Below are 19,495 nucleotides of genomic sequence, written 5' to 3'. Positions count from 1 at the left end.
TCTATCGGACCTATATGCCGCCCTTCTCAGAGGACTCAGCGCGGCTTACAACCTAAATAAAATAGAAAAATCAATTCGGAGGTCCAGTGGTTAAAACATTCCAAAACCCCTCAAATGTTAAAAAAAGAACCATACAATCCTACTCACTCACAACACAGTCATTCTAAGGACCGGGGCCAGCTTTTAAAGTTCAGCAGCCCCAGGGCTGCTTATTTATTTTTTATTTATTTATTAGAGTTGGAAGGGACCTTGTAGGTCATCTAGTCCAACCGCCCCGCCCGCTCGAGAAAAAAACCAAGACTTGGCTGGCCACTTGTTTGAAATTCTACCGGGTTGGACTAGATGACCTCCCAGGTCCCTTCCAGCTCTATTCTGATTGATTGATTGATTGATTGATTGATTGATTGATTGATTGATTATTCGACTTCTATGCCGCCCAATTCCGAAGGGCTCAAGGCGGCTTACAGCAATATATATATTTATTTATTTATTTGGATTTGTATGCCGCCCCTGTCCGAGGATGATAGAATAATAATAATAATACTAATACTAATAATAATAATAATAATTATTATTATTATTATTATTATTATTATTAATTAGATTTGTATGTCGCCCCTCTCCGAAGTCTCGGGGCAGGAGGTTGGGCTAGATGGCAATATAAGACAATAAAAAGAAGTAAAATATAAAAAATAAAAATCATGAATTAAAACCTTAATAAACATAATAAACTAACCCAACACGCATACTACCCGTAATTTACCTCCTCCGCCACGTCCCGATCGCCCTTTTCGCCTCCCACTCGTCCGTCTTCGTCCCCTGGCCCATTTTTCTCCTCCGCCCTCTGTGCATGCTCAGAGGGCCACGTGCTGGAGCTGAACCCCGTCGCCTTTCCGCTTCTTTTTATTTTTTCCTCTCTCTCCTGCTCGCTTTCGGACGCGGCGGCCTCGTCCCCGGGCGAATCCTTTTACCTCAGAAGGCACACGCCATACCCGCCCTGCCTAGCCGTCCCGCCCTTTTTTTGGCGGGGTCCCCGGCGCCGCCGAATCCAGCGCCCCTAGTGGCCGGACGGCGCCACGGCAAGCCCTGTTCCGCCTTTCGCCTGAGCGCAGCGAGGGAGAGAGAGGGAGAGAGCGGGCGCCCGTCTACTGGATCGGCTGCACCTCCGGCGTCCTCCCCCGCGACGCTCCCATGGGCGCGCCCGGCCCGGCCCCTTCCCTCCCCTCCTAAGCGCCCTCCTGCCCACCCAAGGGCCGGGGAGGGGGGGGCGGAGGGGCCGGGCGCCCCCCCTCCCTCAAACTTTGCCCGCCCCCGCCGCGCAGGCTTCCTCTATGGAGTTGCGCCGGGCGCTCCTCTGCTGCTGGTGCTTGGCGCTCCCTTGCGCCCTTTGGCTGCTTTTCCCCGCGCCGGCCGGGGGTCACCCGCAACCCTGCCACATCCTGGCGAGGATCGGGCACACGGTGAGGTTGGGCGCCTTGCTGCCCCGCGGAGGGGGCGCGCAGAGCCGGGTGCGCAACGCCCTGGCTCGGGCCAGCCGCGCCGCCGCCGCTGCCGTCCTGCCTTACAACCTCAGCCTGGAGGTCTTGCCCGGGGCTCCCGTCTCTCGGGACCCGGCCTCGCTGGCCCGCTGGCTGTGCCAGGCGCTGGTGGTGCGAGGGGTGGCCGCCGTGCTGGCTTTTCCCGCCTCCCGTCGGGAGCTGCTCCAGGTGGATTTCGCCGCCGCTTTCCTGGACATCCCGTTCATCAGCATCGGGCAAGGAGGACAGGAGGAGGAGGAAGGCGACCCGGGCGACGATGTGGACGAGCCCCCGATGCCCTTCAGGACCTGGGTGAGCCTCCTTAGAAACCTAGAATAGTGTTTCCCAACCTTGACAACTTGAAGATATCTGGACTTCAACTCCCAGAATTCCCCAGCCAGCGAATGCTGGCTGGGGAATTCTGGGAGTTGAAGTCCAAATACATGTATCTTCAAGTTGCCAAGGTTGGGAAACACTGATTTAGAAGATTGACGGCAGGAAAAGACTTCATGGTCCATCTACTCTGCCCTTATACTCTTTCCTGTACTGTATTTTATCTTAGGATGGATCTATGTTTATCCCAGGCATGTTTAAATTCAGTTCCTGTGGATTTACTGGAAGTTTGTTCCAAGCATCTACTACTCTTTCAGTCAAATAATATTTTCTCCCGTTGCTTTTGATTTCCCCCCCAACTAACCTCAGATTGTGTCCCCTTGTTCTTGAGTTCACTTCCCTATTAAAAACACTTCCCTGGTGAACCTTATTTAATCCTTTAACGTATTTAAATGTTTCGATCATGTCCCCCCTTTCCCTTCTATCCTCCAGACTATATAGATAGAGTTCATTAAGTCTTTCCTGATAAGTTTTATCCTTAAGACTTTCCACCATTCTTGTAGCCCGTCTTTGGACCCATTCAATTTTATCAATATCTATTATTATTATTATTATTATTATTATTATTATTATTATTATTATTATTATTTAAATGTCTCGATCATGTCCCCCCTTTCCCTTCTGTCCTCCAGACTATACAGATGGAGTTCATGAAGTCTTTCCTGATAGGTTTTATGCTTAAGACCTTCCACCATTCTTGTAGCCTGTCTTTGGATCCGTTCAGTTTTGTCAATATCTTTTCGTAGGTGAGGTCTCCAGAACTGGACACAGTATTCCAAATGTGGTCTCACCAGCGCTCTATACAGCAGGATCACAATCTCCCTCTTCCTGCTTGTCATCCCTCTTCGTCCTCCTTCGCCCCCCTCCCTCTCTAGAGCCTCCACAGCCAGGGACAGGCTATTTTATAGTAGTCTGGAGCTCAGAAGGGAAAGAGGGGACATGATCGAAACATTTTCCTGCTTGAGCAGGGGGTTGGACTTGATGACCTGCAAGATCCCTTTCAACTCTAATAATAAATTAAGAATTAAATAAAATGTGAATAAGTTAAAGGGTTAAATAAGGTTCAGGAGGGAAGCGTTTTTCATAGGAAAGTGAACCCAAGAATAAGTTGGCACAATCTGAGGTTAGTTGGGGGAAAGATGAGAAACAACGGTAAGAAAATATTATTTTACTGAAAGAGTAGTAGATCCTTGGAACAAACCTCCAGCAGATGTGGTTGGTAAATCCACAGTAACTGAATTTAAACATGCCTGGGATAAACATAGATCCATCCTAAGATAAAATACAGGAAATAGTATAAGGGCAGACTAGATGGACCATGAGGTCTCTTTCTGCCGTCAATCTTCTATGGTTCTATGTTTCTATCTTTCCACCGGGAAGAAAAGAACAGAGCTGGTCCCTTTAAACGATGCCGGTGCAATCTATCTTAGGTGAGGTAGATTCCTGGGGAGAAGAGATTTAACAGTTTAACAAGATTTGGAAGGGACCTTGGAGGTCATCTAACCTAACCCCCTGCCCAAACAGGAGATCCTACACCTGCCTCCACCTAGGATCAAACTCACAACCCCCTGATTGTGAAGCTAGAGCTCCACCTCTAAGGTGCAGTCTATCTTAGGGGAGGGGAGAGGAGATTTAACAGGTTAACAAGAGTTGAAAGGGACCTCGCAGGTCATCTAGCCCAACCCCTTGCCCAAACAGGAGATCCTACACCTGCCCTCTACCTAGGATCAAACTCACAACCTCCTGATTTTGAGGCAAGAGCTCTACCTCTACAGGTGGCTTCCAATTGCTGTGGCCCCTTTGGTTGACCTCCTGGGGTGCCCTGCTATTGTAAAAATGGAGCGTTGTGATAATTGCTATTGATTTCCGCACATCCCGCGAAGCAGTTCACTTCTCCAGGTTGCGGAACGCTAGGAAAAAGATTATCAGCAGGAGAATTCTGTTGCCGAGGCTGTTTATCTTTAAGCCATTATTTACTGCTCCCGTGAATTTCCATAGACACCAACTGTCGGCTTTCATTCTGCTGGAGGCAGGGAACAACCCGTCTGTAGGTCCTCATCCTGGATTTAGGACAGGCCAAGGTACCAATTATCACCCAGCTCTTATCTTAGGATGGATCTATGTTTATTCCAGACCTTTAAAGCCCAGAATACATCCGGAATCGCCTTCTACCGCACGAATCCCAGCGGCCGATAAGATCCCACAGAGTTGGCCTTCTCCAGGTCCCGTCGACCAAACAATGTCGTTTGGCGGGCCCCAGGGGAAGAGCCTTCTCTGTGGCGGCACTGGCCCTCTGGAATCAGCTCCTCCCAGAGATTAGAACGGCCCCCACCCTCCTTGTCTTTCGCAAACTTCTTAAGACCCACCTTTGTCGCCAGGCATGGGGGAGTTAAGTTATTCTTTCCCCCTAGGCCATTACAAGTTATGCATGGTATGTTTGTGTGTATGTCTCATTTTTTATAATAAGGGTTTTTAGTTGTTTTATCAAATTGGATTGTTATATGTTGTTTTACCATTGTTGTTAGCTGCCCCGAGTCTGCGGAGAGAGGCAGCATACAAATCCAATAAATATATATAGAGGTGGAGCTCTAGCTTCACAATCAGGGGGTTGTGTGAGTTCGATCCTAGGTAGGGGCAGATGTAGGATCTCCTGTTTGGGCAAGGGGTTGGGCTAGATGACCTGCAAGATCCCTTCCATCTCTTGTTAACCTGTTAAATCTCCTCTCGTGGATCTACCTGCCCTAAGATAGATTGCACCGGCACATGGAAGCTCCCAGCATCATCTAAATGGGACCAGCTCTGCTCTTTTCTCCTCTGTGGAAAGATAGAAACATAGAAGATTGATGGCAGAAAAAGACCCCATGGTCCATCTAGTCTGCCCTTATACTATTTCCTGTATTTTATCTTAGGATGGATCTATGCTTATCCCAGGCATGTTTAAATTCAGTTACTGTGGATTTACCAACCACTTCTGCTAGACGTTTGTTCCAAGCATCTACTACTCTTTCAGTCAAATAATACTTTCTCAAGTTGCTTCTGATCTAGTCCCTCCACCAAGCAGATAAGCTGCCCTTAGATATGGAAGCTCGCAAGAATTTACCCATTAGCGCCCTCGGCATCCAGAGTCAGAATGAGAGACCTGGAGCAAAGGAACAAGTTGCTTTCCAGATGTTTTCGGCTTCGGTTCTCAGCATCGTTCTGCCAGTACACATCTGGGGAGCATCGGGTTGGGATGTTTGCCATAGCCGTTTCTGGCTATGAATCTCATTTGGCAAAGAATAAATTATATATGTCCTCGTGTGGCTTTCCCGTCTTCTACTAAGTGTGGTAACGCAACGGAGACTGGGAGTACAATGTTAATCTGCCTTTTGCCATTCATTACAGGGGACAAAATAAGATCTGTTGTCGCTTTAGTTCCTTGCTTCTGGCATAGTGTAGTGTAGTGTCGTTGTCACTACTCAGTGTAGGGAAGTGGAGGTTAAGACTAGACTTTCAATCCTGGCCTAGAAAGTTTAGAACTAAGATGCCTTAAACAAGACAATAAGGAAAGACAATTGGACAGGGGACGATAGGCACACCAGTGCACTTATGTACGCCCCTTACTGGCCTCTTAGGAACTTGGAGAGGTCAATCGTGGAGAGTCTAAGGGAGAAATGTTGGGGGCTTGGGGCTGACACCACTGAGTCTGGCAATGAGTTCCATGCTTCGACAACTCGATTGTTAAAGTCATATTTTTTACAGTCAAGTTTGGAGCGGTTAATATCAAGTTTGAATCTGCTGCGTGCTCTTGTGTTGTTGCTGTTGAAGCTGAAGTAGTCGTTGACCGGAAGGACGTTGCAGCATATGATCTTGTGGGCAATACTTAGATCGTGTTTTAGGCGCCGCAGTTCTAAGCTTTCAAGATCCAGGATAGTTAGTCTATTTTCGTAAGGTATTCTGTTTCGAGTGGAGGAGTGAAGGGCTCTTCTGGTGAAATACCTTTGGACGTTTTCTAAGTATTGCCCACAAGATCATATGCTGCAACGTCCTGCCTGTCGGCGACTACTTCAGCTTCAACCACAACAACACAAGAGCACACAACAGATTTAAACTTAATATTAACCGCTCCAAACTTGACTGTAAAAAATACGACTTCAGTAACCAAATTGTCGAAGTGTGGAACTCATTACCGGATTCCATAGTGTCATCCCCAAACCCCCAACACTTTACCCTTAGATTATCTACGGTTGACCTATCCAGATTCCTAAGAGGTCAGTAAGGGGCGAGTACAAGTGCACTAGAGTACTTTCCGTCCCCTGTCCTATTGCTCTCCTATATCTCCTATACCTTTCTTCTATTTCTATATCTCTTCTTCTATTCTTTCATTGATATGTTCTATTCCTATATCTTCTTTTCTATTCTTTCTTAGATATATTTTACTATGAGTATCTCCTCTATAACCTTCATCATGTATTTTACTGTGTGTGTGTGTGTGTATGTGTATGTATGTATGTATGTGTGTATATATATATATATATATATATATATACACACACACACTAAACCCTCTTTGTGTATTGGACAAAATAAATAAATAAACAAACAAATAAATAAATAAATGTATACGTTATATGGGGGTGTTTCTCTCCCCCCCTCCCCCCATTTCAAATTAAGACATCTTTTCAGCCATTGTGCACAGCAGAGCTTCCTTATTCAGAGGCAATCTATCCCTAAATGTTAGATACTAGATCTACAGGTCAGCGGTTCAAATCTCATCACCGGCTCACGGTTGACTCAGCATTCCATCCTTCTGAGGTGGGTAAAATGAGGACCCGGATTGTGGGGCCAATAGAAACATAGAAGACTGACGGCAGAAAAAGACCTCATGGTCTATCTAGTCTGCCCTTATACTATTTCCTATATTTTATCTTAGGATGGATATATGTTTATCCCAGGCATGTTTAAATTCAGTTACTGTGGATTTACCAACCACGTCTTCTGGAAGTTTGTTCCAAGCATCTACTACTCTTTCAGTAAAATAATATTTTCTCACGTTGCTTCTGATCTTTCCCCCAACATGATTCTTTTTCCTTTTTTTGGCTAGAGGAGTGTTTCTCTTGGCAGCTTTAAGAGGTGTGGACTTCAATTCCCAGAATTCCCCCACCAAGCTGGACTGCCAGGGGAATTCTGGGAGTTCATGCCCACCCTTTTACAGTTCCCAAGGTTGACAATGGCTTTGCATGTCCATCACTTTGAAAAGTTTGCTTCTTTGGCCATTTTGAATCTGGATTTATACTTTAGAAACATAGCAGATTTGACGGCAGAAAAAGACCTCAGGGGCCCATCTAGTCTGCCCTTATCTTAGGATGGATATATGTTTATCCCAGGCATGTTTAAATTCAGTTACTGTGGATTTACCAACCACGTCTGCTGGAAGTTTGTTCCAAGCATCTACTACTCTTTCAGTCAAATAATATTTTCTCACGTTACTTCTAATCTTTCCCCCAAATAACCTCAGATTGTGCCCCCTTGTTCTTGGGTTCACTTTCCTATTAAAAACACTACAATATGCAATACACTGGCTCTGTTAAAAAGTGCTATTGCTAACATGTAAGTCGCCCTGAGTCTAAGGAGAAGGGCGGCATTAAAAAAAATCAAATAAATAAATAGAAACTGTGGAGCCACGATGTTGCTATAGGTATGTAGGCCGCAACATAGGTGGATCACCAAAGATGATCTATCTATAAATAATAGGTCAAAGAAACTAGGACACAAGTTAAGAAATAATATTGCAGGACAACCAACCCTATTATTATTATTATTATTATTATTATTATTATTATTATGTATTAGATTTGTATGCCGCCCCTCTCCGAAGACTCGGCGCGGCTAACAACAATATAAAAAGACAATGTAAACAAATCTAATATTAAAAACAATCTAAAAAACCCCAATTTAAAAAACCACTCATACGTACAAGCTCATATTAGCTCTGGAATTGGAGAGAGTTGGAGAAGCCAGACAGAAATAAGCAAGATGGAAGATTTGTAATTTCTGGAGGAGCATTTTGTGGCACGTAGAGACATAGGAAAGGTTTGAATTTTGCGTCGTGTAGCTCAATATTGTTCGCTCTGTGAGATCTCCGATGTACGGAATGGGTTTCCCAGCCTTTCTTGGAAACGCCGCGATCTAAACCAGGAGATTTTTCCCGAAGGTGATGTTGATGCTCTCGATCTCAAAAAACGCAGAGGGCTTGTTGTAGCCTTAACTCTTCCCTCGACGGCCCTACTCAACCTTTCAGGAGAGGGGGTAAGAAGGCAGATTTTGAGTTAGCTCCAATACCTGTTCCAGCACTTAAATATCCCGCAGGTTACAGGTGCCACAAGGGTCTGTTCTGGGTCCTATTCTTTTTAATATGTTGGTGAGTGACATAGGGGAAGGTTTGGTAGGGAAAGTTTGCCTATTTGCCGATGACTCTAAAGTGTGCAATAGGATTGATATTCCTGGAGGGGCCTGTAATATGGTAAATGATTTAGCTTTACTAGATAAATGGTCAAAGCAATGGAAACTGCAGTTTAATGTTTCCAAATGTAAAATAATGCACTTGGGGAAAAGGAATCCTCAATCTGAGTATTGCATTGGCAGTTCTGTGCTAGCAAAAACTTCAGAAGAGAAGGATTTAGGGGTATTGATTTCTGACAGTCTCAAAATGGGTGAGCAGTGTGGTCGGGCGGTAGGAAAAGCAAGTAGGATGCTTGGCTGCATAGCTAGAGGTATAACAAGCAGGAGGAGGGAGATTGTGATCCCCTTATATAGAGCGCTGGTGAGACCACATTTGGAATACTGTGTTCAGTTCTGGAGACCTCACCTACAAAAAGATATTGACAAAATTGAACGGGTCCAAAGACGGGCTACAAGAATGGTGGAAGGTCTTAAGCATAAAACGTATCAGGAAAGACTTCATGAACTCAATCTGTATAGTCTGGAGGACAGAAGGAAAAGGGGGGATATGATCGAAACATTTAAATATGTTAAAGGGTTAAATAAGGTTCAGGAGGGAAGTGTTTTTAATAGGAAAGTGAACACAAGAACAAGGGGACACAATCTGAAGTTAGTTGGGGGAAAGATCAAAGGCAACATGAGAAAATATTATTTTACTGAAAGAGTAGTAGATCCTTGGAACAAACTTCCAGCAGACGTGGTTGGTAAATCCACAGTAACTGAATTTAAACATGCCTGGGATAAACATATATCCATTGTAAGATAAAATACAGGAAATAGTATAAGGGCAGACTAGATGGACCATGAGGTCTTTTTCTGCCGTCAGTCTTCTATGTTTCTATGTATAAAACCATAGACTGTTTTCCTCTGTGTTCTTGAATCACAGCCACACCTGTTGCAATAGGAATAGGAGAAATAACTTTCCATCTTAATAATGGTGTCTTCTCCCCCCCCTCAAAAAAACCCCAGGTTCTAAACCTTCTGTTTAGAAGCTCTGATGTATATACTCATATATTGTGTAAGAAATACTTTTTCATGCTAGTAGCTGGATCCCCGTGGGTATTTCGCTACAAAAGGGCTTGATAAATTGGGAGTTAAAGCTTGAACAATAATGATTACCGTAGTAGTTACCATCGGCCTCTCCCCTCCCCTTCTCTCCCCCAGGCTTGCCCCACAGTATCCTCTCCTCGCCTATTCCACTTCTCTATCTCAGACCAGCCCCATTGAACCTCTTCTCTCCCCCAGGCTGGCCCCACAGAAACCTCTCTTATCTTATCCCCTTCACTCCCTTTTCAGGTGGGGAGGGGGAGTAGAACATCTTAACTCATTAGCATCGGTATATACTCTTATATATTGTATAAGAAATACTAATGATCTGATGGTCATTTTGCAAAATCCTTTCTTAGCGAGCACCTAGAAGCCAAGAGGAATACTGTATACATGCCAAGTTTCAAGTTTGTTGGCTTTAGGGTTCTGGAGATTTCGTGATGATGCGTGAGCGGTATTTGGCTTTTAGCTATAGATTTAGATAGATTTGTAGCAGGCACTTAATATTTTGCAGAATAAAGGGAGTTTTCCAAAAAGTGGAAGTTTTTGTGCTCTGCCACTGTTAAGCTTGGGTTCCGGTGGATCATTTCTCCTCTGAGCAATTGCTATTCTATGCAGGAATCTAGGGATCCTTTATTTTTTATTATTATTTTGCTGTGCCTTCTGCCTTTCTTTCTCAATCTACGGTTGCTCCAATCAGATGTCCCAGAAAATTGGATCCTCATTCGGTGCTGCATATTTACATTTAAGGTTTTTTAAAAGAAAGCATGACATTTGTGAGACCATTGTAAAGGAAAGCTGTTTTTTTCCCTATGTCGCATACTTATTCTATTTCATAGCTGAGAATCAGACTAATCTCATTGAGTTCTTTGACTATGTCACAAAGGTGTTGGATCAAGGTGGTGCCGTGGATATTGCCTATCTGGACTTCAGCAAAGCCTTTGATACGGTTCCACATAAAGAGCTGATAGATAAATTAGTGAAGATTGGACTTAATCCCTGGATAGTTCAGTGGATTTCAAGCTGGCTGAAGCGTAGACATCAGAGAGTTATTGTTAATGGCGAGTATTCTGAGCAGAGACAGGTTACAAGCGGTGTGCCACAAGGGTCTGTTCTGGGTCCTATTCTTTTTAATATGTTTGTGAGTGACATAGGGGAAGGTTTGGTAGGGAAGGTTTGCCTATTTGCCGATGACTCTAAAGTGTGCAATAGGGTTGATATTCCTGGAGGGGTCTGTAATATGGTAAATGATTTAGCGTTACTAGATAAATGGTCAAAGCAATGGAAACTGCAGTTTAATGTTTCCAAATGTAAAATAATGCACTTGGGGAAAAGGAATCCTAAATCTGAGTATTGTATTGGCAGTTCTGTGTTAGCAAATACTTCAGAAGAGAAGGATTTAGGGGTAGTGATTTCTGACAGTCTCAAAATGGGGTGAACAGTGTGGTCGGGCGGTGGGAAAGGCAAGTAGGATGCTTGGCTGCATAGCTAGGGGTATAACAAGCAGGAAGAGGGAGATTGTGATCCCCTTATATAGAGCGCTGGTGAGACCACATTTGGAGTACTGTGTTCAGTTCTGGAGACCTCACCTACAAAAAAATATTGACAAAATTGAACGGGTCCAAAGACGGGCTACAAGAATGGTGGAAGGTCTTAAGTATAAAACGTATCAGGAAAGACTGAATGAACTCAATCTGTATAGTCTGGAAGACAGAAGGAAAAGGGGGGACATGATCGAAACATTTAAATATGTTAAAGGGTTAAATAGGGTTCAGGAGGGAAGTGTTTTTAACAGGAAAGTGAACACAAGAACAAGGGGACACAATCTGAGGTTAGTTGGGGGAAAGATCAAAGGCAACATGAGAAAATATTATTTTACTGAAAGAGTAGTAGATCCTTGGAACAAACTTCCAGCAGACGTGGTTGGGAAATCCACAGTAACTGAATTTAAACATGCCTGGGATAAACATATATCCATCCTAAGATAAAATACAGGAAATAGTAAAAGGGCAGACTAGATGGACCAAGAGGTCTTTTTCTGCCGTCAGTCTTCTATGTTTCTATGTTTCTATGTTTCTAGAATATAGATGGCTTAGGATTTAATGGCGGAGACCATGGTATTGTATTGTACTGTATTTATTGGATTTGTATGCCGCCCCTCTCCGCAGACTCGGGGCGGCTAACAGCAGTAATAAAACAGAATATAACAATATAACAATAATCCAATACTAAAAACAGTTAAAAACCCATTATTATAAAAACCAAACATACATACAGACATACCATGCATAAAATTATAAAGGCCTAGGGAGAAAGAGTATCTCAATTCCCCCATGCCTGGCGGCAGAGGTGGGTTTGAAGCAGCTTACGAAAGGCAAGGAGGGTGGGGGCAATTCTAATCTCTGGGGGGAGTTGGTTCCAGAGGGTCGGGGCCGCCACAGAGAAGGCTCTTCCCCTGGGCCCCGCCAAGCGACATTGTTTAGTTGACGGGACCCGGAGAAGACCCACTCTGTATTCAATGAACTTGGCTATTTGCTTGTAGATGTTTCATTATCCATCTAGGTAACATTATCAGTGTGAATGAGTCTGTATACATACATAGTACACACTTTCCTGTTTATATACAGTAGTTTGCCCTGCTACTATCAGTGGCCCTGTGGTTTTCTTCTGGTGGTTCCTTGGTTGAGGTATTATTCTCTGTTCAATTGTTTGTCTGATGTCAATCCTTGTTTATCTGGTGTTGGAGAGGACATGTCAACGGTCTTTTTGTTTTCTTCTGAGCTGTTTTATTGCTTCTTGAATGGTATGTAAATGTGATTTATCTCTGTGTGTCTGTTGATGGATATTTAACATAGTATGGACTGACAGCAGCTTCTGAGATATTTTAGGGATAGAAATAGATTTCTTCTGCAGATGCAGGTACAGTGGTACCTCTACCTAAGAACGCCTCTACTTACAAACTTTTCTAGATAAGAACCGGGTGTTCAAGGTTTTGGCCTCTTCTCAAGAACCATTTTCCACTTACAAACCCGAGCCTTCGAAACTGTAATCGGAAAAGGCAGGGAGAAGCCTCTGAGGGGCCTCTCTAGGAATCTCCTGGGAGGAAAGAGGGCCGGAAAAGGCAGGGAGAAGCCTCTGTGGGGCCTCTCTAGGAATCTCCTGGGAGGAAAGAGGGCTGGAAAAGGCAGGGAGAAGCCTCTGAGGGGCCTCTCTAGGAATCTCCTGGGAGGAAAGAGGGCCGGAAAAGGCAGGGAGAAGCCTCTGAGGGGCCTCTCTAGGAATCTCCTGGGAGGAAAGAGGGCCGGAAAAGGTGGGGAGAAGCCTCTGAGGGGCCTCTCTAGGAATCTCCTGGGAGGAAAGAGGGCCGGAAAAGGCAGGGAGAAGCCTCTGAGGGGCCTCTCTAGGAATCTCCTGGGAGGAAAGAGGGCCGGAAAAGGCAGGGAGAAGCCTCTGAGGGGCCTCTCTAGGAATCTCCTGGGAGGAAAGAGGGCCGGAAAAGGCGGGGAGAAGCCTCTGTGGGGCCTCTCTAGGAATCTCCTGGGAGGAAACAGGGCCTCCAACCTCCCTGTGATTTTCCCAATCGCATGCATCATTTGCTCTTACATTGATTCCTATGGGAAAAATTGCTTCTTCTTACAAACTTTTCTACTTAAGAACCTGGTCATGGAACGAATTAAGTTCATAAGCAGAGGTACCACTGTATATAGATGCAGGTGTGTGCCATTCTTAAAGCCCTTTCCCACTCGTGAGCCCTCCCCACCTCCACCACTCCTCTTTTATCATCACAACAGGCTAATAACTGGCCGATGTCAATGAAATTGATTTCAGAGCTGGGATTTTAAGCCTATGGTTTCTATGCTCTACCTCTCAAGAGCATTACCATCCAGGTCGGGATTGTCCAACCTTAGCAACTTTGAAGACTTTTTAGACTTTCCCTACTCGAAGGGGAATTCTGGGAGCTGAAGTCCACACGTCTTAAACTTGCCAAGGTTGGACATCCCTGGTGGAGGGGTCATTCTGCAGCGGCATACATTAATCCCTCCTTGTGGCTCAGGGGCTGGCTCAAACAATTCACCACTGGAGCGTTCCCCAAGGCTAAAAATAAAGCTGGGATCAAGGTTCTTTGGAGAGAGAGAGAGAGGGAAAAAAACAACTGGGGTTGATAGTGGAGCCTTCTTTTGAACAATGCCCACTTTCATTTGGAACACGGTCACTTTGCTTTAAGCCCTGCTGGTGTTTGCGTAACACTCCCCGTCCTCTGCCGTTCTGCAGTTGCTTGCAGATGATAGTTAAGAAATGGGCTGGGTTTGTGAAACCAAGGAGGGCAGAGGAGCCGCTTGGGAACAGAGGGGAGACAGGTACCCAAAGCTGGCATCATTGGCACCGATGCCTGGCACAAATAAAGCTACTAGGGCAGGGATGGCGAACCTTTTTTCCCATAGGTGCTAAAAATGCATCCACGCATGCTATCGCGCATGTGTGAGTGCCCACACCCATAATTCAATGCCTGGGGAGGGTGAAAACGGCCTCCGCCACCCCCTGGAGTCTAGAAATGGCCCGTTTCTCAACTTCTAGAGCAGGGATGGTGAACCTATGGCACGGGTGTCACAGGTGGCACACAGAGCCATAACTGCTGGCACACGAGCAATTTATTTATTTATTTATTCATTCATTCATTCATTTGTGCAATACACAAATACATAGGAAGAAAAATAGACATGTAGTAATATATATAAGGGTAAAAGTGAACTTACAGGAGAGGATATATGAAAGAAAGAAAATATATATGATAAGTGAGAGAAAGGAAAGGCAATTGGACAGGGGACGAAAGGCACACCATTGCACTTATGTACGCCCCTTACTGGCCTCTTAGGAACCTGGAGAGGTCAATCGTGGAGAGTCTAAGGGAGAAATGTTGGGGGTTAGGGGTTGACACAATTGAGTCCGGCAATGAGTTCCACGCTTCGATAACTCGATTGTTGAAATAATATTTTTTACAGTCAAGTTTGGAGCGGTTCGTATTAAGTTTGAATCTGTTGCGTGCTCTTGTGTTGTTGCGGTTGAAGCTGAAGTAGTCATTGACCGGTAGGACGTTGCAGCATATGATCTTGTGGGCAATACTCAAATCGTGTTTTAGGCGCTGTAGTTCTAGGCTTTCTAGGCCCAGGATTGTTAGTCTGTTTTCGTAGGATATTCTGTTTCGAGTGGAGGAGTGAAGGGCTCTTCTGATGAAATAATTTTGGACATTTTGAAGGGTGTTGATGTCTGAGATATCGTATGGGTTCCAGACAGATTGTCCTAGCTGAGCTTCAATGTGCATGTGTGTGCCGGCCAGCTGATTTTTGGTTCACACAAAGGCTCTGGGAGGGCGTTTTTGGCTTCCAGAGAGCCTCCGGGAGGATGGGGAAGGGCGTTTTTACCCTTCCTCGGTTCCAGGGAAGCCTTTGGAACCTGGGGAGGGTGAAACACAAGCCTACTGGGCTCTCTGTGGAGCAGGGAAAGCTGTTTTCGCCCTCCCCAGGCATTGAATTATAGGTGTGGGTACTCGCGCATGTGCGATAGCACCCACCCACACAATTTTGGCACCCGAAGAAGAAAAGATTTGCCATCACTGCTCTAGAGCAGGGGTAGGGAACGTTGGCTCTTCTATGACATGAGGACTTCAACTCCCAGAAGTCCTGAGCTAGCATGATTGGCTCAGGAATTCTGGGAGTTGAAGTCCATAAGTCATAGAAGAGCCAACGTTCCCTACCCCTGCTCTAGAGGCTTCCCTGGAGCCTGGAGTGGGCAAAAATACCCTCCCCCATTCCCCCGGAGGTCCTCTGTAAGCCAAAGACGCCCTCCCATAACCTCCGCATGAGCTGAAAATCATGTTGGGGCTGAGCTAGGGCAATGGTTTGTGTGCCTGCAGATATGGCTCCGTTTGGCACCCGTGCCATAGGTTCACCAACACTGTACTAGCTCCCCCCGGAGATTAGAACTGCCCCTACCCTACCCGGTTCTTATCTAGAAAACTCCTTAAAACCCACCGTGGTCATCAGGCTTGGGGGAACTGAGATATCTCCCCCGGGCCTATACAATTTATGTCTGGTATGTTTGTGTGTATGTTTGCTTAATAATGGGTTTTTTAAAATACTTTAAATTGTAAATTATTAGATTTGTCATGAACTGTTTTATTGTGTTGTGAGCCGCCCCGAGTCTGCGGAGAGGGGCGGCATACAAATCTAATAAATTATTATTATTATTATTATTATTATTATTATTATTATTATTATTATGATCGTGATCATCATCATCATCTTGGAACAATGAGATTAAGCATTTAACTGGAAAAGGTGCAAAAAAGGGCAACAAGAGCGATCAAGGAAATGGAGCCCCTCCCTTAGGAAACCAGGTTGCAACGCCTTGGTCTCTTCAGCCTTGAAAGACGGCGTTGATCGAAGTGTATAAAATCATGCATGGGATAGAAAAGGTGGATAGAGAAAAATTCTTTTCACACAATACTAGGACGAGGGGGCCCTCCCTAAAGCTGATAGGTAAGAAAGTGAGGACAAATCAAGGGAAATATTTCTTCACCCAGAGGGTTCTTGGTTTATGGAATTCACTTCCAGAAGAGGTCGTGACTGCTGTCAGCCTGGATAGCTTCAAGGCAGGGTTAGACAGATTCAACAGATTCAAGCAATGGGTGGAAACTAAACAAGGAGAGAAGCAACTTAGAAATAAGGAGAAATTTCCTGACAGGTAGAACAATTGATCAGTGCAACAGCTTGCCTCCAGATGTTGTGAATGCTCCGACACTGGAAGTTTTAAAGAAGATATTGGATAACCATCTGTCTGAAGTAGTGTAGGGTTTCCTGCCTAAGCAGGGGGTTGGACTAGAAGACCTCCAAGGTCCCTTCCCAACTTCGTTGTTATTATTATTATTAGTGAGGCCTGTGTGCTTGCGCAGGGAGAGGGAGGGGTGCATGTTGGAGGGAGGGGATAGGTGTGGGCATGCGCGTGCGTGCTAGCAACTATAACCATGTTGTTTGTATCTTTCAATTTATAATGTTTCTATTCATTTCCTAGTACGGTTTAATTGCTTATTGCTAACCTCGACTATCACTACGTGTTGTATCTTTTTATTCTTGACTAGTGTACAGTAATCCCTCGCTACTTCGCGGTACATCTTTTCCAGATTCGCTACTTCACGGGTTTTCAAAGGGGGCTTCAATCCATTAAATCCATTGAACATTTTAAATCCATTAAAAATTCATAAAATTTTTCTACAGCACTACTATACTCAAAGAAACTGGTAGGATATCACATGTAGTTCCAAGTGATGATGATGATGATGATGATGATAATAATAATAATAATAATAATAATAATAATAATAACAACAACAACTTATTAGATTTGTATGCCGCCCCTCTTTGAAGACTCGGAGTAGCTCACAACATTATAGAATGACTGTTTAATGCAAAGGGTGGGTTTTAAAAGTCCAAATGTTAAATACATAAAAAACTATCTTTCCTCTACTTCATGGAAATTCATTTTTTCCGGGTGGTCTTGGAACGCATCCCCCGCAAAAAACGAGGGATTACTGTATTTTATTCTCCTTATATACACTGAGAGTACATACACACTGAGAGTACCTAGACCCTTGAGTACCATTTGTTGGGGGTCAAGGGAAAGGGAGGGTCTTGCCTTCTCTTCCTGCTAAAGATCGCCATGGACAATTGGTGGGACACTGTATGACACAGAATGCTGGAATTGATGGGCTTTGTCCTGATTCAGCATAGCTCTTCTTATGTTCTTAAAAAACAAATTCCTTGTGTGTGCAATCACACTTGGCCGATAAAAAACTCTATTCCATTCAGGAAATTATATTTACAGAATAAACAAGTCTTTGGAGAGGGGCGGCATACAAATCTAATAAATTATTATTATTATTATTATTATTGTTGTTGTTGTTGTTGTTGTTGTTGTTCTTCTTCTTCATCTTGTTTTGTTGTTGTTGTTGTTATTACTATTATTATTATTATTATTATTATTATTATTATTATTATTATTATTATTACAAGGTCACACCAAGATTCCAAAGGGGGATTTCCCTCCCCCTGTTTCTTTTTTCTTTTTCCAAATCGCAGCCTATCGATCAGATCTTTTACTCCTTGTCTCCCCCGGCAAGTAATTTCCCCGGCAGGCCATCAGTATTTCATATACAGGCTCGGCGAAAACCAATTTCCTGCCGGCACCTCGGTGAAAGAAAGAAAGAGGAAGGTGGGGGAGAAAAAAGGCACAGTCAGAATCGAAAAGCTTGTGTGGAGTTTGCATTTAAAACCTGAAGGCTTTTCACTTGTTCCTGGTGTGCTGGTCTTTACAGCTGGAACATCTCCGAGAACCAGAAGTTGCGGCTATAGTAGTAGCCAGAAAAGCCCTGGAGATTTGACTCATCCCTATGAAACGATTGGTGTCTCCGAGACCGGGAGGGAGAAATCTTCTGGAAAGCGAACTGATCCAACAAATTGTCAGTTTGCCGAGAACCGGATAGTTACAGCTTGGTTTAAATTGATGCTGTAGGCGCTGAGCACTTTACACCTTAATTCCAGTTGAGAGGCTGGAATTGCGAGCGGAGAATTGGTTGGGGAGAGGTATGAAATATAAATAGAGCATGAAAGGATAGCTGTAATCAACTGTAGAAAGTGGCTGGCTCAACTTTCCCAGTCCGGTGAGCTCTAGATAGGTTAGCACTGCAACTACCAGTACAGCGGTACCTCTACGTACGAACTTAATTCGTTCCGTGACCAGGTTCTTTAGAAACATAGAAGTCTGACGGCAGAAAAAGACCTCATGGTCCATCTAGTCTGCCCTTATACTATTTTCTGTATTTTATCTTAGGATGGATCTATGTTTATCCCTTTTAGAAGAAAAGTTTGTAAGAAGAAGCAATCTTTTCCCATAGGAATCAATGTAAAAGCAAATAATGCGTGCGATTGGGGAAACCGCAGGGAGGGTGGAGGCCCTGTTTCCTCCCAGGTGAAGGGATGCAGCCCTCCTTCAGTGGGTCTCCCTCTAGGGAAGGCACTGCATGCCATGATTGTCACATCAGAATGAAATGACAGAGAAAGTTTTCTCGAACAGACGACCTTGAATGCCTCAAGACCTCTCCTATTTATTGTATTTTCACAGTTCTGACATGTGGTACAGAATGACCAATTCGCGAGCGCCACATATATTAGACCATTCTCCAGCAACTATTTACTTTTGTACCTTATAAGGCAAGCTTCTCTTTAAGTAATAAACAAAAGCTACATTCCTTGCTTTTTCCCATGATTGTGTGATTGCAAAGGAATGTCAGTAATGCATCCTTATATGGAAGTTCTATAGGTTTAATTGCTTTGTGGTCATGGATTCTGCAGAATGCTTGCTCAGCTTGGGCTGCCTTTCCATAGAGGAAGAATTAAGATTTTATACAGCACATAATCTAGGCTTAAAACATCACTCTCCAGCAATATTTTATTTCCAAACATCAGTGCTTAAAAATCTATGATTACAACACCCAGGAGATTCCTAAAGAGGCCCCACGGAGGCTTCTCCCTGCCTTTTCAAGTTACAGAGTTTCGGAGCCTCGGGTTTGTAAGTGGAAAATGGTTTCTTCCCAGGAGATTCCTAAAGAGGCCCCATGGAGGCTTCTCCCTGCTTTTTCTGGCCCTGTTTCCTCCCAGGAGATTCCTACAGAGGCCCCACGGAGGCTTCTTCCTGCCTTTTCCAGCCCTGTTTCTTCCCAGGAGATTTCATGAGAGGCCCACAGAGGCTTCTCTCCACCTTTTCCAGCCCTGTTTCTTCCCAGAAGATTCCTAGAGAGGCCCCACGGAGGCTTCTCCCTGCCTTTTCCAGTTACAGAGCTTCGGAGGCTCGGATTTGTAAGTGGAAAATGGTTCTTGAGAAGAGGCAAAAAAATCTTGAACACCTGATTCTTATCTAGAAAAGTTCATAAGTAGAGGCGTTCTTAGGTAGAGGTACCACTGTATTCCTTACCTGGCACAGACATTAAGGATTCTGGGAGTTTTGGC

At 44.4% G+C, this 19,495-nt stretch overlaps 1 protein-coding gene across 1 annotated transcript in view; it reads left to right on the top strand.

The window, feature by feature from the left end:
- The first annotated feature begins 1,331 nt into the window (after positions 1-1,331).
- Positions 1,332-19,495, top strand: part of GRIN3B (glutamate ionotropic receptor NMDA type subunit 3B) — a 100,504-nt gene continuing 82,340 nt past the window's right edge. The window contains exon 1 of the mRNA XM_070736409.1: positions 1,332-1,829. Within this exon, the coding sequence (XP_070592510.1) occupies positions 1,332-1,829 (498 nt within the window). The remainder of the gene's footprint in view (positions 1,830-19,495) is intronic.

This window comes from Erythrolamprus reginae, chromosome 1 (assembly GCF_031021105.1).
Source record: "Erythrolamprus reginae isolate rEryReg1 chromosome 1, rEryReg1.hap1, whole genome shotgun sequence".
Classification (NCBI taxonomy): Eukaryota; Metazoa; Chordata; class Lepidosauria; order Squamata; family Dipsadidae; genus Erythrolamprus; species Erythrolamprus reginae.
The sequence above is the reverse complement of the archived record's forward strand: the minus strand, read 5'-3'. Positions and strand labels throughout refer to the sequence as shown.